Source organism: Cannabis sativa, chromosome X (genome assembly GCF_029168945.1).
Source record: "Cannabis sativa cultivar Pink pepper isolate KNU-18-1 chromosome X, ASM2916894v1, whole genome shotgun sequence".
In the NCBI taxonomy this organism is placed as follows: Eukaryota; Viridiplantae; Streptophyta; class Magnoliopsida; order Rosales; family Cannabaceae; genus Cannabis; species Cannabis sativa.
This window is the reverse complement of record NC_083610.1, coordinates 12,173,483-12,191,588: the sequence shown is the minus strand read 5'-3', so window position 1 is coordinate 12,191,588 and position 18,106 is coordinate 12,173,483. Positions and strand designations below refer to the sequence as shown.

The 18,106-nt window shown below is 31.3% G+C and overlaps 1 protein-coding gene across 1 annotated transcript; it reads left to right on the top strand.

Annotated features, from left to right (window-relative positions):
• Window positions 1–5,990: 5,990 nt before the first annotated feature.
• Window positions 5,991–6,843, top strand: LOC115702397 (uncharacterized). The gene has a single exon (XM_030629866.2). The coding sequence runs from the start codon at window positions 5,991–5,993 to the stop codon at window positions 6,600–6,602; it is 612 nt and encodes a 203-aa protein (XP_030485726.2). The 3' UTR covers window positions 6,603–6,843.
• Window positions 6,844–18,106: the final 11,263 nt, after the last annotated feature.

Sequence of the window (18,106 nt, the reverse complement as noted above, 5' to 3'; positions counted from 1 at the left end):
TATGAAAAAGAAGAAATAAAAAAAAGAAAAATGTCTTCTTGAAGAAAAAAGTTAAGAAAATTATGAGGTACACACATAAGAAAAATTGCAATCTCTTATTTCTGTTTTTGGGATATATGGAAAGAAAGCAAAATAAATGTCTAGGCTTGCTTGGTTAATAGTGCTTATGGTATAGTATAGCCTAAATGACTTCTCACCTACCCATGTACCTAAGCCATGCTATGTTAACGGAAAAAGACCTATTGATTCCAAATAGAAATTTGTCAACATTAGTGGAGAGAGGTATGTCATTCAAACTTATTGATCATGTGTTAGTGGGATGTTGGAAAGTTTAGAACAGTTGTGATATTGATGGCAATTGCGATGTTTTATGTTCGTATGAATTACCTACTTGTAAATTGCACATTCAACTTAGTTCTTAGAGTTGGGAAGTTGAAATTCTGGTTATTGATTGATTGAAGTTGTGCAGGTGGTGGTAACAATTAAATTGTCAAAAAGTTCAGCTATCATTGTCAGTTTGTTTTTAGTTTAGTCTTAGTTTACTCGGGGACGAGTAAAGAGTCAGTTTGAGGGAGTTTGTTAGGCTATTTTTAGCCTATGTTTTGGATCTAATTTATGTGCGTTTTTAGCTGTGTTGGGACGGAATTACGCTTGTTTTCTATATTTTCAGGTTCTTTGGAATAAAAGAGGTCTCGGGTGCAAAAATTCGTTAAAAGACGTGCTGAGCCGAAGAAAACACAATTTCTGAGTAATTGTGCACATCTGGCCGCGGCTAAACACAACCTGGCCGCGGCTAGATCTCGAAAATCTAGAAGGCTTCAGTCGCCGCGGCGATGAAGAGTCTCGCCGCGGCCATTTAAGAGATACAGAGAGACCCCTTATTTTAAATTATCTCGTCGCGGCGAGAGGAAGCTTAGCCGCGGCGAGATCCCGTACGGACCAGGGGCATTTTCGTCCATCGAACCCTAAATTTCAGTTATAAATAGAAAACTGCGATTGGAAGTCTGGGAGAGCGATGAGAAACCCTAAAATACAGCTGAGAGCGGCAGGAAGAGCACAGAGATTGAAGTGAAGATCCAGAATTCATCCACCAACAGTTCTTTTCTTTATTCCTCTTTAATTTCTTTATGTTGAATATTGCTATAGGAATGGTTATGGATTTGTTTCTGAACTAAATTTCCCATTTAGGGAGGATGATGATTGTTGTTTAATGTTTTGCCTAGTTAATGTTTAATTACCATTCCTCAATTCTTGTGTGTGAAATTATCTTAATTTGTTCTTAATTTCATGTTTAAGATTGATCACCTTGTGCATGCTCTATGATCTCAATTCGAAATCTGAAAAGTGAGAATTGAGAATGCTAAAATTAAGATAATCGATGTTTTATGTGAAACGAAAGTATTTGCATGACTTATGTGACGAGTAGATTATTACTTAATGCTGATTTCATGTTAGTTTAATTAAGGAATTAATTAGATAACATGTGATTTAGAATCTAGAAGATCTGAAAGGAGCTAGGTTATTTCATAATCTGTCATTCACTCCAAGAATAGGATAGTAATTAATCATTAACGATTTGGGTAAACAACAACAGGATTCTCCTCCCTACTATCTCATCTTGCTCAACTTTCAATTGTGTTATTAAGTTTTCTGAATTTCTTTCATATTTTACTGTTTTTAAATCATAATTGCTTTTGATTTGCCGAATAGAATCATAAGTATAATTTAGTGGTATTTAATTCAATTCCCTGTGGGATCGACCTCACCTGTGTGAGATTACTACTTGATTGCGTATACTTGCGTAGCGTTTATAAAATACAGCAACATGGAGACACGATTTAATCGTCCAGATCGAAATGTAGATGTTGCTCCATCACTTTCAAAATTATCAGTTTTTAGTGTCAAGGTCGTCTAATCGGTAAGAAACAATTGGGATCCCATGGTGAAGAAGAGAAGAAAACAACTGAGTGGTATATTCTAAATAACTGCGCTGAGATCGCACCATATATTCAGTATGTATTTTAAATATTAATATCCAGTTTAATTCAAACCATTCAAATAGTTAATTTTTTTAAATAATTAATTACTTTATTATCCTTGATGTAGAGAACATATGAATATTCTTCTTTCTAGATGGCTTGAACACTTAGAACAAGTACAACAAAATGAATTTCTTTCTTGGTTTTATAATAAGCTTTGTGATATTTGAAGATTAGGATCTCTAGAGGCATAAAAAGAGTTATTCTCTTTAGCATCAGGGTCTTCCAATCTTGTTGTCTCGTACCCAGAGTCTGTTGTAAATGAAATTAAATTTTTTGTGTCTTAATAGGGATGAGAACAAGAAAGCTCAAAATAGTGGTGTTACAGTAATTGGAGTTTAAAATAAAACTTATTATGGACAATTGGAAGAAGTTGTTGTGATGTCATATTTTAGTGGATGTTATGTTGTATTATTTAAGTGTAAATGATTTGACACTAGTCGGCCCTCAAGGAGATTGAAGTTTGAACAAAATATCATTAGTATCAACGCAAGTTTTGAAGGGTTCAAAGATGATAAATTCATTTTGGCAAATCAGGCTAACCAAGTTTGCTACATTGATGATCTCAAAAATAAATCTAATTGGAAAGTCATCCAAGAAGTTCATCATCGATGTGGGATATTCTACAAATTGAAGAATATTTGGAGGATGTTGAAGTAGATATTACGCATGATACAAGTTCATCTAATTTCTAATTATTTGTTGATCTTGGTCCATTATCAAAAATCAACTTTCAACGTATAAAGGCTCTAATAGAGTTTGTGGATATAGATAATAGTCCACCCGATGAGGATGACACGGATGAAATGGAGGAGGAAGACATATAGGTGAAGTAGATGATGAAGAGATGGAAGAAGTAGTGGAGGAAGACAAAGAAGAAGCGGAGGAGGAAGATGAAGATGAGAATGAGAACAACGTTAAAATTGATAATTTAGAAGAAACTTATAATGATAATGATTATTATATTGATGAATAAGTGGTAAATTATTACATATATATATTGTTAATTGGTGTTTTATTACATTATGACATTAACATTATTATAATGTTTCTAATACTTATGTTTCTCAGATATGATGGATGTTGTTCGTTCTCACGGGGGTGATGGAGGAAGTGATCCTCCTCTTGGCGCGACAATTACTAGAGCTGACTGTGTGCGAGGTTATATAATTTAAAATATTTAACTTATGTTATTAATATTTATATAAATATACTAACTTATGAATATTTAAACATGACAACAGCTCATCTAAAGAAACGTGGACCCCATAAGGGATTAAGCACACGAGAAAAGCGAGAAAACCTCAAATGTCCACTGCCTATTAAGTGGGACATCAAAGGAAAAACATACAAGGAGGTAGGTCCGTACATTTTAGATTTTTCAAGGGAGTTAGGATTGCTCGTACGATAGCACATGGATTTAGACTACAAAAATTAGGCACAAGTACCTAACTCTGTGAAGAGAAGGATATTGTCTAGAGTAAAGGTGAATTATTTTTAGAGTTAAATTGCTTTTCATTAACTATATATAATATTAACTAATGAAGTTTATTTTATAGGACAATCTTTTCGATATCGGTCGAGAAAGATATGAAGGAGATCATCTCTTTGGTATCTTAACAAGCATTGATAAATTTTTGTGCCAAAAATATTACAAATTCAAACATGAACTCAAAGAACACTTAGAAAATAATGTTCCTGCAACTCCATATGTTGGATGCACTATAGACTAATTAATGAAAAAAAACCATCACATTTTTTGAACAAGGTGAAATGAAGGTATAATTAGTTTTATTCAACCCCAATTGAATTTTTACTAAACCATTTTAATTTCACATATCAATATCTTCATATTTATTTTTGATAGAAACGTTCAGAGATCAATGCATGAAATAGGAAAAAATTGAAGGAGTTGAGCCATGGAGGATTTCATTACCTGATTTGCATTATTAAAGAATGTGATTAATTTATAATATAATTATCATATTTATATTTTGTTTGTTATTACTTTGAATAATAATAAAAAAAATATCTATGTCACAACGTGATTCGAAGTCTGGGCGATTGGCATCGATCCCAGATGCTTGGCAGACCACTCACCATAAGCAGGGAAAATGATGGGTGACTGACACTGCTAGAAAGACATGAGTATGTTTTAAACAAATATCATCTTTATATTCTTTGTCTAAATAAATTTTATAATTAAGTTAGATATTATTGTGTAATAGGAGAAAATGATTGCCATATGTGAGACACAACAAACACAGTCCACGCAAAATATTGAAGAGCCAGGCAATGTCATCAATCAAGAAGACTAAGATCTATCATTTGTCCAAACTATTTTCGGGCACCAAAAAAATTATGGCCGTCTAATTAGTACAAGAGAGATGGAAGCACTACCTACGTTTACTCAAACTCCTCCACCTTAGCCTGGTGTATATGTTGTAGCTGATGTCATAGTTGATATGCAGGCCAGGAGCAGATTAAACAGTTGGAGGAACTGGTTAGGACAAATTATGTCACTCTGGGATCGTGGAATCAACCTCAACAATCTGTTCATCCCATGATGGAGGACTGAGTCAGTAGTTATGTTTATATGTAGCATCTATTTCTTTCGCGAATCCTTTATTAGTATGTTTAGTACTTAGGTAACTAAACTTATAACCTTGAAAATGTAAAAAAAAAAAAAAAAAAAAAGGTAAATTTATGATATTTTTATTAACGAATTTTATTTTTATCATTATTTGAGTAATATTAATGTGAAAATAAAAATGTATAATGATATATTTATTATGAAAATTAATATTGAATAAAAAAAGGTGTTGTTATTTAAAAGAAAGCTTCTGTTCTCAATAAAAAAATTATATCAAGAATAATGTTCTCAGTATAAATGAGTTAGTTTGGCCAAAATAAAAGGTAATTGCCGAGAACGTATCTCACTTTTACTAACAATTAATTGTTCTCGGTATAGTCATTAACGAGAACATTATCGCTATCCTCGACAAAAAGTTATTACTAATGACGAGTCTCTAACGAGGACGTTGTAACAAGGGAATGTCCTCGTTGTACTGTTTTGCCGAGGACATTTGCACTTGCACTTATTTTATTTTACTTGTCTTAATTTTTACCTTTATTTTCATATTTTTAAAATATACTTACTTTTATAGATGATGTTCTTATTATACTTCTTAGGTTAATATAAATTATATATTAGACTTAAGTAGAGAGTGATAGTATATTAGGTAAAAGTAGGTACAATTTAATAAAATATAACATAAAAATATTTGTGATTAATAAATATAAAAAAGAGATATTTGTCACCTTATCGCAGGAGTTATGCATCATTTTGTTTTTATTATTATTGACACTCTTTTTTTATTCTTTGAAGAAGTACATTTTCCACAATGTTTACATAAACACAACATGCTTATACTTTACACAATATCAAAATATATATTAACCATTACGTTACGTACTACTTACATATAGTTTAATATGTAAGTATTAAACTATGCAGTTAACTATTTGTAGTTGAACGGTTCTTGACCCTTTTATTAATTTCTTCTTCTTCTTCTCACAATTCGTAACCTAGAAACTTGGTTGAAGAATTAACAACCGCATGATCAAGTCCACTATATTATATATATTTATATTTACTCGTATAAGTACGTAGTACACAGTAGTAACTAATAAATTTATATTTATATAATAGTAGTATTGTTACTAAAGAGAGCTAGTCAAAACGGTGAGACCAAATCCACCTCCAAACTCAACGACCCCAAAACTAGAGATATTCAAATTAGTTAAAACTCACCAAAGATGGAACGGTTTAACAAATCCTACTTCTGTCTCTTTATTAGTCATATATTTCACCACTAACATATCTATCTATATATATGTCCTTAAAATTAATTAACATGGTGATATATTATATAGATTAAAAATTTGATGATGGGAAACTCAGTGGTCTCACAAAATAAGCCAACCTTTAATAATGGGAAAGTTATTCTATGGGATGGTTCAATTCAGGAATTGGAAAACCCCATCACCGCGGCGGAGCTCATGTTGGAACACCCTCAGCAAGCGGTGGTCGAGTTCCAATCCGCCGTTACGGGAAAACGACCGACGCCGTTGCCGGCAGACATGAAGCTGGAGACTAAGAAAATGTACATGATGGTTCCGATGAAGCGAGGGAGAATGGCAGCTCTTTCTTCTGAGGAAATCCACCGACTTCTTCTTGTGGCGAATTCGGTTCTGAGAAGTGATCGTTACTCATCGGTGAAGTTTTTGCCTCTGTTTGCCAGAATTTGCCCCGTGGATTATGGAGGATCACTTGGGGTTTTGGTGCCGAAGATCAAGGAAAAGAAGAAGATGATCGATGGTAGTACTGGTGATGATCAGGAGAATAATAAGACAAAGTATGTTCCTTTGGAAAGTTTGGAGGAGAGTACGCCGCCGGAGTATTTGACGAGGCAGTTCTCTGGCAGGGGTTGGAAACCTAGTTTGGACACTATTGAGGAGAAGGTAACGGTCGACAAGAAGATCACTCATTGGTTGTTTTAGATTCTCTCTCTCTATATACATATATTTATATCATGGATATAATAAGTTGAATTGGTAAGTATATGTAAGATACACATATATTAAAAAAAAATAGAGTAATGGGTTTGAATTAGAGTTTTTGTTTTCGTGATAATATTTTGCAAAGCAAAGTAAATTAAGGTACCCACACTATTAGAGTGGACGTCTTTTATCCGGATTTTTAAGTTTTTTTTTTACGTAATTTCACACTTAAATGGAACTGTGTTGGAAGGTTTTTTTTTTTTTTTTTTTTTTTTTTTTTGAAAGAGTGTTGGAAGGTTTTTATATGGAAGTTGTGTAAAGTTTTTTTTTTTTTTCTTCTATAACTGGATAAAAACGCAAAATATACAGAAAGTTATCCAATTAAATTACAGCTGATCCAATCTCAATCGATCCAATATTAGAATTGAATATCCAATTATAATTAAATTGGATCGGAGGTAAATTTTGAAAATTCAATCGGATCGGATCGGTTGGGACATCCAATCCAATACATAATTAAGCGACTAAACTGATCCAATGATCATCTAATTATATTTATATATATTTTTAAAATACATTTATAATTTTATATATTCAATATATTTTATTTAAAAATATATATTATAATTAATTTAATATACATTTAACATACGAGATTAATGAAAAAAAAATAGATATAAAATGTTAATTCTCATCTTCCTAAACATTAATAAAATTGTCAATGCTTATTGAATAAATTTTATTTTTTAGCGGTTTTATTATGAGATCATGAGAATTAAGTTGGACTAAACTAATGTTTATTATGTATGTTGGATTATATAGTTTTAAATTATGTTTTGTTTATATATATTTTTCTTTTTAATGAAATTATCTTAAATGGTAGTTAAAATAAATTGGATGGATCCAATTTAATCTAATAAAAAACGAGTCGATGCATCCAATGGTTGGAACCGATCCAATCCAATACATCTATTGAATTGGATCGGATCGGATGACTTAATTCAATTAGATTGGATTGGATAACAAAATTCAATATTTAATAAATAATTGGATTGGATCGGTTGAGTCAAAATCTAATGAATGTGATCTAATGAATACGCATTGTGGATGGGTTTCCTGTATTTTTTTGTTTTTTAAAAGTATGTTTTGTATATATTTGTAATATTATAGTTTTTATTTGTATTGCAAATTTAATTATACTTTTTTTTACCATTAACAAATAAATATTTAAATAATTTAAATAACATAAATTTGTAATTAATTTACATAAATAATGTATAAATCAAATTTACATGATAGTTTTTCACTTTTACTATGATATTTAACTATTACATAATAAGTTTCGATTTTAGTGAAATAGCAAGGAATTAACATAGCTTTAAATTTTATCGTTCCCATAGATGGCGCCAAACTGTTGACAGCTAGAACTCGTCAATGATCTTAGTAGCCAGAACCTCTAAGTAATTATGTCAGAAAATAAGAAAGTAGATGAGATTGAAATGGAACTTAGGAAAATTTGCAAAATAGCAATGGTCAAAAAAGATAAGCTCTTTTGTATCACTTCAAAGGTATTTATTATAAAGAATTTACAACCCACTTTTCAAATAAAAAAAATGGGATATTTATAGGCTCCAATATTTTGAAATACACTAGCGGTCCCCTGGGGACAAGCATGACGTCCTAACGTTATAGGTTGCAGCTGCAGGAGGTAGTCTTGCGCCTTTATACAATTATCTAGTATCAGGTGGTCTCAAGATATAGGAGTGGTTCCTGCAATGTACCCTTGGTCCGGATGTCAAGATGTGGAGGCAAGGTCACCCATCCTCTCTGTTGCAATCAGGCCTTACAAGTGGCGTGGTTGTACCTTGATATGTACTCATCTGCGTGCTTACCATGTTCTTTTGATTCTTCTTCCAACAACTTTTTCTGTAACATTTGGGAAGATTAGCTATGTGTTGGCTGCTACAACATGCATGTCGAGTCGCTTGATGGAGTGCACGCCGAGTGGTTGCTGAGGCATGCTTGCAGAGTGGGTGCATGATGAGTGTATGTCGAGTGGCTACTTGTACATGCTTGCATAGTAGGTGCATGATGAGTGTATGTCAAGTCGCTGATTGTGCATGCACGTCGAGTGATTACTTGAACATGCATGTCGAGTGGTTGCTTGAGCATGCATGCCGAGTAACTGTCTAGGCATGCATGTCGAGTAGCTACTTGAGTATGCATGTCAAGTAGCTACATGAGTATACATGCCAAGTGGATTGATGGTGTGCATGTCGTGGGTCACTCGTGACTACCGATGGAAGCTAGTCCCACTAATCTCTTAAATCATGAGTGTTCACTAAAATTGAAGGTTAGTTTTGTTAATTTTTAGGGTTAACAATGAAAAAAATATAATTTGCTCTTTTTTTTTTGTAATGATAATATTTATAATTGTAATATTATTATAATGGAAAATGTATAGTTGAGGTGGACAAATCAACTAGCAAATTTCATATTCCACACATTGATCAGCTATAATATTATTATCGTGTCAGATGATGGTTGTCAAATTAATGTATCAACCTTACATAATGGTCATAAAATTATAGAGCTACACAGAGAAAAGCTGTAAAAAAGAAAAAAAAGGCTATTTGTAGCTTGATCCTCTAAATAAATAAACGATTTATATATAGTCAAAGTATAATAGTATAACCTTTCAAAAAAAGAATATAATACTATAAAATAAATTATTTTTAATTAATTTCAAAAAAAATATATTTTTTAATTAATGGAGAATCATTAATGCGATTTGATTATACGCAAAATTTGCGTATTCAATATTATCCCATTAGTATTTTAAAATATAATACATCTAATTTAATTAATTTCAGTCATCTAATAATTATTGGATGTTGGATTGGTTCAATTTTTCTAATAGATGTAGTATTTTATATATATTTATTAGTTTGTTTTGGGTTTATTCAATATTGGATCGGATCAGATCTATCCAATATTTTAAGTCCAGTATATATTAGATTTGACTGGATCCATCCAATCTAAGAAAAAAAAAGAGTAAAATTTTAATGATTTTTATATATACATATAAATTTTACGTATAACAGTATAAAATCTAATTACTCATCCAAACTAAATGAAAATACTAATTAGATCATTTGGATGTTAGATGTATTATATTTTTAATTGAATATTTAAAAATAACATTTAATCTGATCCGGTCATAATTAAATATTCAATGTTTGATAATGGATTATAATTAGATCAGTTAATTCTTATTAAATTGAATTAATTTATGCACATATATGTTGTCCCATAAGAAAAGGTTAAGAACCAAAGATCTTATCATAATTAACTTGATATTATTAAGCCAAAGGGCATTTCATTATTGTTTTTGCTGTCCTTCCTTTTTTATTTACACCCTTATATTGTAATAAGTCGATATATAGCAAACTATTTACCAAATTGATAGCCACAATTAATTGTTACCACTGTATATTAGTGTCTCTATCTGTCTATCAATTAACCTCATATTGTTTTTTATTTTGACACAAGGGAGGGCCCCTTTTACATGGAGAATTATTAATATTAGGTGTAGTTTCCAATCCAAATCCGGTTAGTTATTAAAATTAGTAATCATGATATTAATCTTTTGTATTGGTCATCATTAATCTCATGTTACATTATTCCCCAAATAATTACTCTCTCTCTCTCTACAAAAAGTCAGTGCAACTTATTACAATAATTAATTTCAAATTTATAATATTTCTCTATAAGTTTTCATCATTTTAAATGACCTAAATAAACTTACATAATTTTTATATGCGATTTATAAGGTGCGTAATAAGAGTGTTTGCAGTATAGGTGGTGCGGGTTGTAGTCTTTTTTTAAATCAAACCGCATATACAGTTTTTATAATTTTTCAAACCGCAAAAATCACACTACGAAAATGCGGTATAGTGTTGTGCGGTTTACACTATCATCATTATCAAATATTATTATAAAAATTTAAAAATCAAACTAATATTGCTTTAACAATACCAAACAAAAAAACCTTATTAAAATTTTACCATCATAACATGTATAATAATCATCAAATTATTTTATTGAATTTTCTTTAAAAAAATAAAATAATATACACATATATTATATATTTATTTTATGAAAAAAAAAACATAAAATTCATATTGTAAAGATTGGTAACTTTATAATATAGCGGTACGATTTGAACTGCAAACCGTACTGCACCGCATGATTTGGCAAAATTACAAACCGCAACGGCACCGTAAAAGATTTTAAATCATATTTTTTTATGTGGTGTGGTGCGATGCGAATGATTTATACAGTGTGAGTATATTGATTAACACCCTTAGTACGTAATCATGTAATTTAAGCATCAACCCAAAAATAATTTCTTCAAGAGCAATTACAATGGAGATACTTATATGTAGTATATTTGAATCTACAATATTAAATTATCAAACGAGGCCATATATTTATAAATAGAGATGAAATTTTAATGGTTACATTAAATATGTAATCACGATAGTTATATTTATTTTTAATCTTTATTAGATCATAGTTAAACGATTATAATTAATTTAAAAATTAAATAAAAATAATTAATAAATTATCTGTAACATAATACAAATTTGACTTCATTTATTTTCTTATAAATATTAATTAATTATAAAGAAGGTCTTATAAAATATTTTAATTAAAAATTAATTTATTTTATATAGTTGATAAAAATTAATTTAAGTATAAAAACAAAATTTTTAGTTTGATATAACAGGCCGGTTATATAAAAATGTAACCTCAATTACATTTTTAATGTAATGATTGAATATTCGTTTATTTATATGGTACATATGATTTATAATTAGACTAATTATGCTACGAAAGTCATTAATTATAGTAATAATTGTTTGTTTGTGTGTTTCTTTAATTAGAAGAAGATTAACTATACCATGCACCAACCAAAACACAATTTTTGATTACTTTGTTGTAGTAACAAACAATTGTATATATATATATATATGTGATGATATATGGTGTATGGGGGTTACAATTAAATATATATCTGAATAAAAATCAAACAATAATATGGGATAAAGGTAGGGCAATTTATTATTATAGTACCAAAAGGCTTTGGCAAGTTGTTAAAACTAAAGTGAAGGTGTGATGTAAGTAGTAAGATATCATTTTGGACCAAACATGTGTGGTCTCAACATTCATATGAAACCTCTATATCCTAAATAGAGCTATACCTCTATAAAGTTAAAAGAAAGATAACATTTATATATTTATATTATAGTATATGGCCATATGCACGCCACTTCCATTCCATGCCATTATTTATTTATTCCCTTTAACTAATGGAAGACAAAACAGAACTCTTGAGCCTACTCAAAATGCTAAAGAAAAGAGCATTAAAATTGTCAAGTGAGATTGTCAATTTAGTGTAATTAAGTATATCAATCTATGTCTTTAGTATACATATAGAGTGAATCTCCTTCACCCATAAATTATCTTTTTTTGTTGCAATATCCTATAGATATATCTTCCAACAGATATAGATTAACTATGCCAAAGAAGAGGTATTAGCATTTGATGCTGTGTATTTCAAGTTTACCAAGAAAAAATAAAATATTTTAATTTAATAATTAGTATATAAATAATTACTAATAATTTACAAAACGCTAGCTACCTATGATGACCTTACAATACTCATAGTCATCACTTAATGGTCTTTCTTAATTTCCAAATCATATTGTTTATAATGATATCTTTTATATAAGTATATATATTGTATATGAAAACAGTGCAATTCAGAGTTAGAATTTAAAAAAGAAAAAAGTGTGAAAAGTAATAAAAAGAGCAATTGAATAATGACAAATTTCTGCTCCACATTGAGAACCTTCCCAAGATGTCACAGCATAGGGAAAGCTTTTTATATTCAATGATTTGAAGGAAAAAAAAACCTCAAGTGGCTGAGTTTTCTTTATTTATAATTTCTTTTCCATTTATGTTCCTAGTTTTTCACATCAAATTTAAAAATAAACTAGAGACCTATAATTTGCAATTGTTATCTCGAAATTAAAACAATAAAATTGGAACGAATTACCGAAAAAAGATTCTAATTGAATCGCGGATAATGTTACTGTCTTTACGTTTTGCGGCTGTGTCCGAAATATACATGACAGTCTAGCAACCACGGCATCCCTAGAATAAAACAGCCTTTGTATATATGATATGTACTGCACCGAATGATATCGTTCAATTACACCCTAAATTATTGCTCTGAGAAAAATCATAAGGAAAAAGAGAATTTTTTTGTTGAAAAGATATATCCTTTCGTTATTCTAATACGACTTATATAGAGAAGTCGATCCAAGATTAAACGGTAAGAAAACGGTAATATAATCGTGGAGGAGTTGGATCATGACAGAAAAAAGCGGATCATTAACTGACCGCTTTTTACTACTTCATTTAACGTTAAAAGATAATTAATTAATAAATAAATATTTATTAAATAATTAAGTGACACCTCACTTGCCCAGCTCAACTCAGTCGGACGGACGACACTGCGCGGGTGTGTGGTGGTCTAGTGTGTGAGTCCTCACCCATGCGCACAAAACTGGGTACCCCTTGGACCCCGAACCCAAATCTCAAACTTGCACATTATATACACTTCTAATGAAGTGTTTCTATCCCATGTGGGACTCCATTCACTCACACACTTCACTTTTTATTTTTTATTTTTATAAAATTTCACAAAGTTCTAACAATTCTTCACTTGAAATTTTTAAAAATTTTCTCGAGCAATATCAGACAACTATAAGACAGTGCTTAAACAAGGATATCTTTTGATTTGAATCTTGCGTAGTGAATAAAATTTAAATTTTACTAGAGCGACTCGAAATCTTGAACTCTATCTCTAACATCGTAACACACAAATATCTTTCAAGGATCTATTCAAACAAGCCCGTGTGTTAATGACCATGCACATCTATTTCAATATAGTGAACACTCTAGAAATTTTGTTCTAAATTCCACAGGAAGTGGCCCCACTTCCACATTCACATAAGTTAGTCTATCAAGAGTACTCATGTAGCTCGGTACTCCAATCCACATAGAGTACATATCTCATTAAGAGTTTCTACTAACTCACCCTCTTATCACTTTAGGACTTCATACTTCTCATACAACAACAACATAATCAACACATATCTCATCATAACTTGTTATTACCTGTTGAACCTAATTCTTGGGATCTCCAGTCATTAGGTTGGGTTACCATTAAGACTCACTCATCTTTCTAAGGGTAATAGTCCCATTCCTTTCGAAGTTTTATGGACTTTCTCTCTAGCTAGTCCTTTCGTCAAAGGATCTGCTAAGTTGTCATTAGTGCGTACATGATCCACTCTAACTGTAAAGACCGCTTAATTTAAATATGATAAATTAGCATATAATTAGGGCTTAATTATGAAAATTAGATTTCTAAATATGATTTATGAATTTATGAAAATTTATTTAAATTTTAGGTGTATAATTTATGCTACGTATGAAATTTTATATTTTTATATTTTATGCCCGACAATATTGGAACACGATGTTTGGCCAATAGAACCACATTTTCTTATGATTTAGTATTTTAGTAATAGCGGGGCAATCTAGATAGACGTTGGGAACGTCAGGAATATTTGGAGTTTTAGAAATGACCAAACTACCCCTAGGTGGCAAGTATGCTTTTTGGATTAAGCAAGGGTAAAATGGTCTTGTTACCATTTGGTATATTTATCATTTAGTGATTTTATTTAAGTTATTTGATCTGAGTGTAAGTTACTATTTACTAGAGAATTATTAGGTTTCATATTCTTTTATTAGTTAGAAATTAGAATAAGAAGGCACTTTTTCTCCTCTCTCTCTCTCTCTCTCTCTCTCTCTCTCTCTCTCTCTCTCTCTCTCTCTCTCTCTAGAATCCAACAACCATTCAAGGGTTTCTTCAGCCTAATTCAGAGTGTTAGTAGGATCTTGTTGGTTTCAATCTAAGGTACTTTTCCCTAGCTCATATCTTTTTGTTTTTCTTAAATTCATGTTAGCTTTCCTTGCATGATTTTAGGTATAGGGTTTTATGATGTTGAAGGGTGTTTGAATTTGTATTCTGTAGTTGAGTTAGTGTTATTTGAGTTGATTTGGAGTTGTTTGGTGGCTTGGAATTGTGTTTGGACAAGGTTTGAGCTTTAGAGCTCAAACTTTGGTCTTTAATGGTGATTTATGTTTCTGTGGTTGATTCTTGATTTTATTGCATGAATTCTATTTATTGTGATGTAATTAGGAGGTCTAGAAGGTTTTAGATCATTTGGGGTCGAATTGGCTTGTTTGTGATGTTTTTTGTGTTTCCCGCATTGAACCGGACGACCGGTTCAGTGGGACCTGTAGGAACCAGAATTCCGATTGGTCCCCAGGAAACCCACTGGATTAGACTTCCGGTTGGGGTAGTTAAGGAAACCCTAGTTTTTCTCGTTTTTGCGATATTTAGCATATTGCCATGTTATCCATCGATAGAAAAACTTTTAGTTTCAATTTTAAGTCCCGAAGAAGTGATTTAGCGTGTCACTCATCAGCTTTACGAATAACGTTATTTAGGGGCCTATAAATTGTCGAGCAACAGTTCCACTCAGGTTGACCGGTACACCTAAATTCAGAAACAAGGTAAGAATTGTATAATGATATGCATATGTGTTTACATGTTTAGCGTGCATGTTTATGGAGCCTGCTACATTACATTGATAGTGGTATCAGTATACGTAAAGTTGTGCTAGATACTAATAAATGTATGTTTGGCTCAAGTACAAGATCGACGCTATCACATTGGTACGACTAGACAATGCCTAGAGTACCGAGTATAGGTTGATATTATGGTCAATAGTATTGTCGCATGAATGTTTTGGACTCTATACCGTGTTGGACACATGGATAGAGTTATAGTTGGGTGTATAGGTGCCTAATTATAATCTGGATTATATTTATGTTCATGATTATATTTTTCTTACTGGGGCAGTCGACTTATTATTTGCATGTGTAGGTATGGGCAAGGCTAAGGTTGAGCAACCGTGAGAGCGAGCGAATGAAGATTGTACATGTCAGAGCAATTAGGTCTGGAGCGTACGATCTTTGGGACATCTGGTTATATTTTGTATAGTCGCTAGGCGACAACTTTTGTATTACGCACTTTGTAATAGTTGTAAAAATTTTATACTCGGGATCCCAATTGTATATATGTTATTTATTTTGGCATTTATAAGTATTTTAATAAAGTTTTAATTAATCACGATTTTTAATTGTGGGTTTGGGAGGTGCTTGTTCGATGTCGTTTTGGGACTTTCCCGGACCTTTTGCTGGTGTTGTTTGACGAGCTACCGAAGACCTCATTCGAGAGGGTGGCTATGGTGTGTTGGTGGGTGTGGTTTGATCGTAACTCGGTTTTGTTTGGGAAGAAGGTCTCTCGGTTGGATGTTGTGGTTGACCTTGCTTTGGCTACCTAAGAGGAGTTTCAGGGTGTGCGAGCCTTTGAGGCAACCCCCGTGGCGTGTGGTCAGCGGGGTGTTTGCTGTCTTTGGAGGCCGCATGGGATGGGAAGCTTCTCCCTCTGTATGGATGCAGTTGTTACTGCTGGGCGTGGGTTTGCTGGGTATGGTGGTGTGGTAAGGGATGGGGAAGGGGTTGTGTGGGCAACTTGGGCGTCGGGTGGCAAGGGTGAGTGCGTGGTGGAGGTGGCGGAGTTGTTGGCTTGCAGTGGGCGGTTAATCTTGGTTTTAGTTTGTAAGGTGGAAGTAGATTCGAGTATTGTGTGTAATTGGGTTAATAATTTGCTTTGTAATATTCTCTATAGACCCCGTATTGATGATGTTATCTCATTGTTAGCTGCTGTCAATGGTGTGGTACGTGTTACACTATTTTGCGTGATGCGAATGGGGTAGCCCATTCATTAGCAAAATCTGTTACTAGTTCTGTTGGAGTTAGTGTTTGGACAGATACTTGTCTTAAATTTTTGAGTACTCTTGTAACAGCTAATTTGGTTAATTTATAAAACTCATTCTATCTAAACAAAAAAATAGTGCACACAGATTTGACCATTTGGATAATGTACGTTATTTGCATATATTTTCAAAATTGCTAATTATATTTATTATAAATGAATAAATAGTCCATAATTATAAGTTAAGAAACACGAGTACTTGAAGTAAGTTTCAAGACTTTCCTCAAAATTTTAATTTTCGTTATTTTATTAGATTGTCTGATGAGATTACCAAGATCAAGATCTAGAGAGCTAGAGAGGGAGAAATTGATCAAGAGATTCCCATGTTTATTTATGGACCCAAAAATAGGTAAATCTTGTTGTTATTGTACTTGTTTCTTGAATCTATGGCATTTTTATCTTTAATTTTTTCTAAGCAATGGTAGCTTTATTATTATTATTATTATTTAATGTGTTATTGGTTTGCTGATAAAAGTTTAAAGTAACTCAATCATTTATTCTCCCATTTCACCGTCCACCAATAGATCGATAGTGTAAGAAGCTTGTTCCCCTGAATGATAACCTCCCTTCTAAGCCAAGCCAAACATAACACAAGCATTCCCATATCAAATTTACTCTGAATTTTGTGTCTTATATTATATTAATTTAATTCTAAATTTATATTTTATATGTAGATTTATATACTGGGACAGTGTCACAGTGTTGCAAAGTAAGATTAACAGATAAGAATGAAAGAAATATAATTAGCAGGTTATTAATATTATCCAGATGAGAGGTATAATCTTCTCATTCTCATAATATCTCTCTTAAACTCAGTGAGACAAATAGCATATATATATATATAATCCTTTGATTAGATTTAGAAGTGAAATATATAAATTCTTTTAGTGTTACATACTTCTCAATTATTTTATTGTTGATGCTAAATATTTGTTAATTAGATAATTCAACACAGAAAATAAAAACATATTTTAGCCTAAGACTAACAGATATACTCCTTTTTCCTTTTTAACTGCAATTATACAGATATACTTCACTCAGAATATTTTACATTTCATATTATTGACAGCTAAATAATCGATCGCTTGAATAAATGTTTTTTAACCATAATAAATATTTATACATAAACTATTAAAAATTTAAAATGAAGGTGTAATATTTGCCCATGTGCTGATGCAAATACTTATACAAATCGTATTAATGATATGCATATGCATAATGTTTATGATAAAAAAAAATAAAAATTTTTAATACATAATGTTTTTACAGATCAAATATTATAATTTTTTTTTTTAAAAAAGAGTATCTTATAATTTTAAATTACAGTAATAACACATAATCATTTTTCTTCAAAAAAAAAAAATAAATAACATAATCATTTGGGATTTTGAAGGGTTGATGATTTGATTTCTCAAGTGACTCATTTGCAAGTTGTACTGATTTGATTTGATTTCAAGACCAT

Excerpts from the sequence above, each read along its gene's own strand:
- LOC115702397 (XM_030629866.2), top strand. The coding sequence starts at position 5,991 with ATGGGAAACTCAGTGGTCTCACAAAATAAGCCAACCTTTAATAATGGG.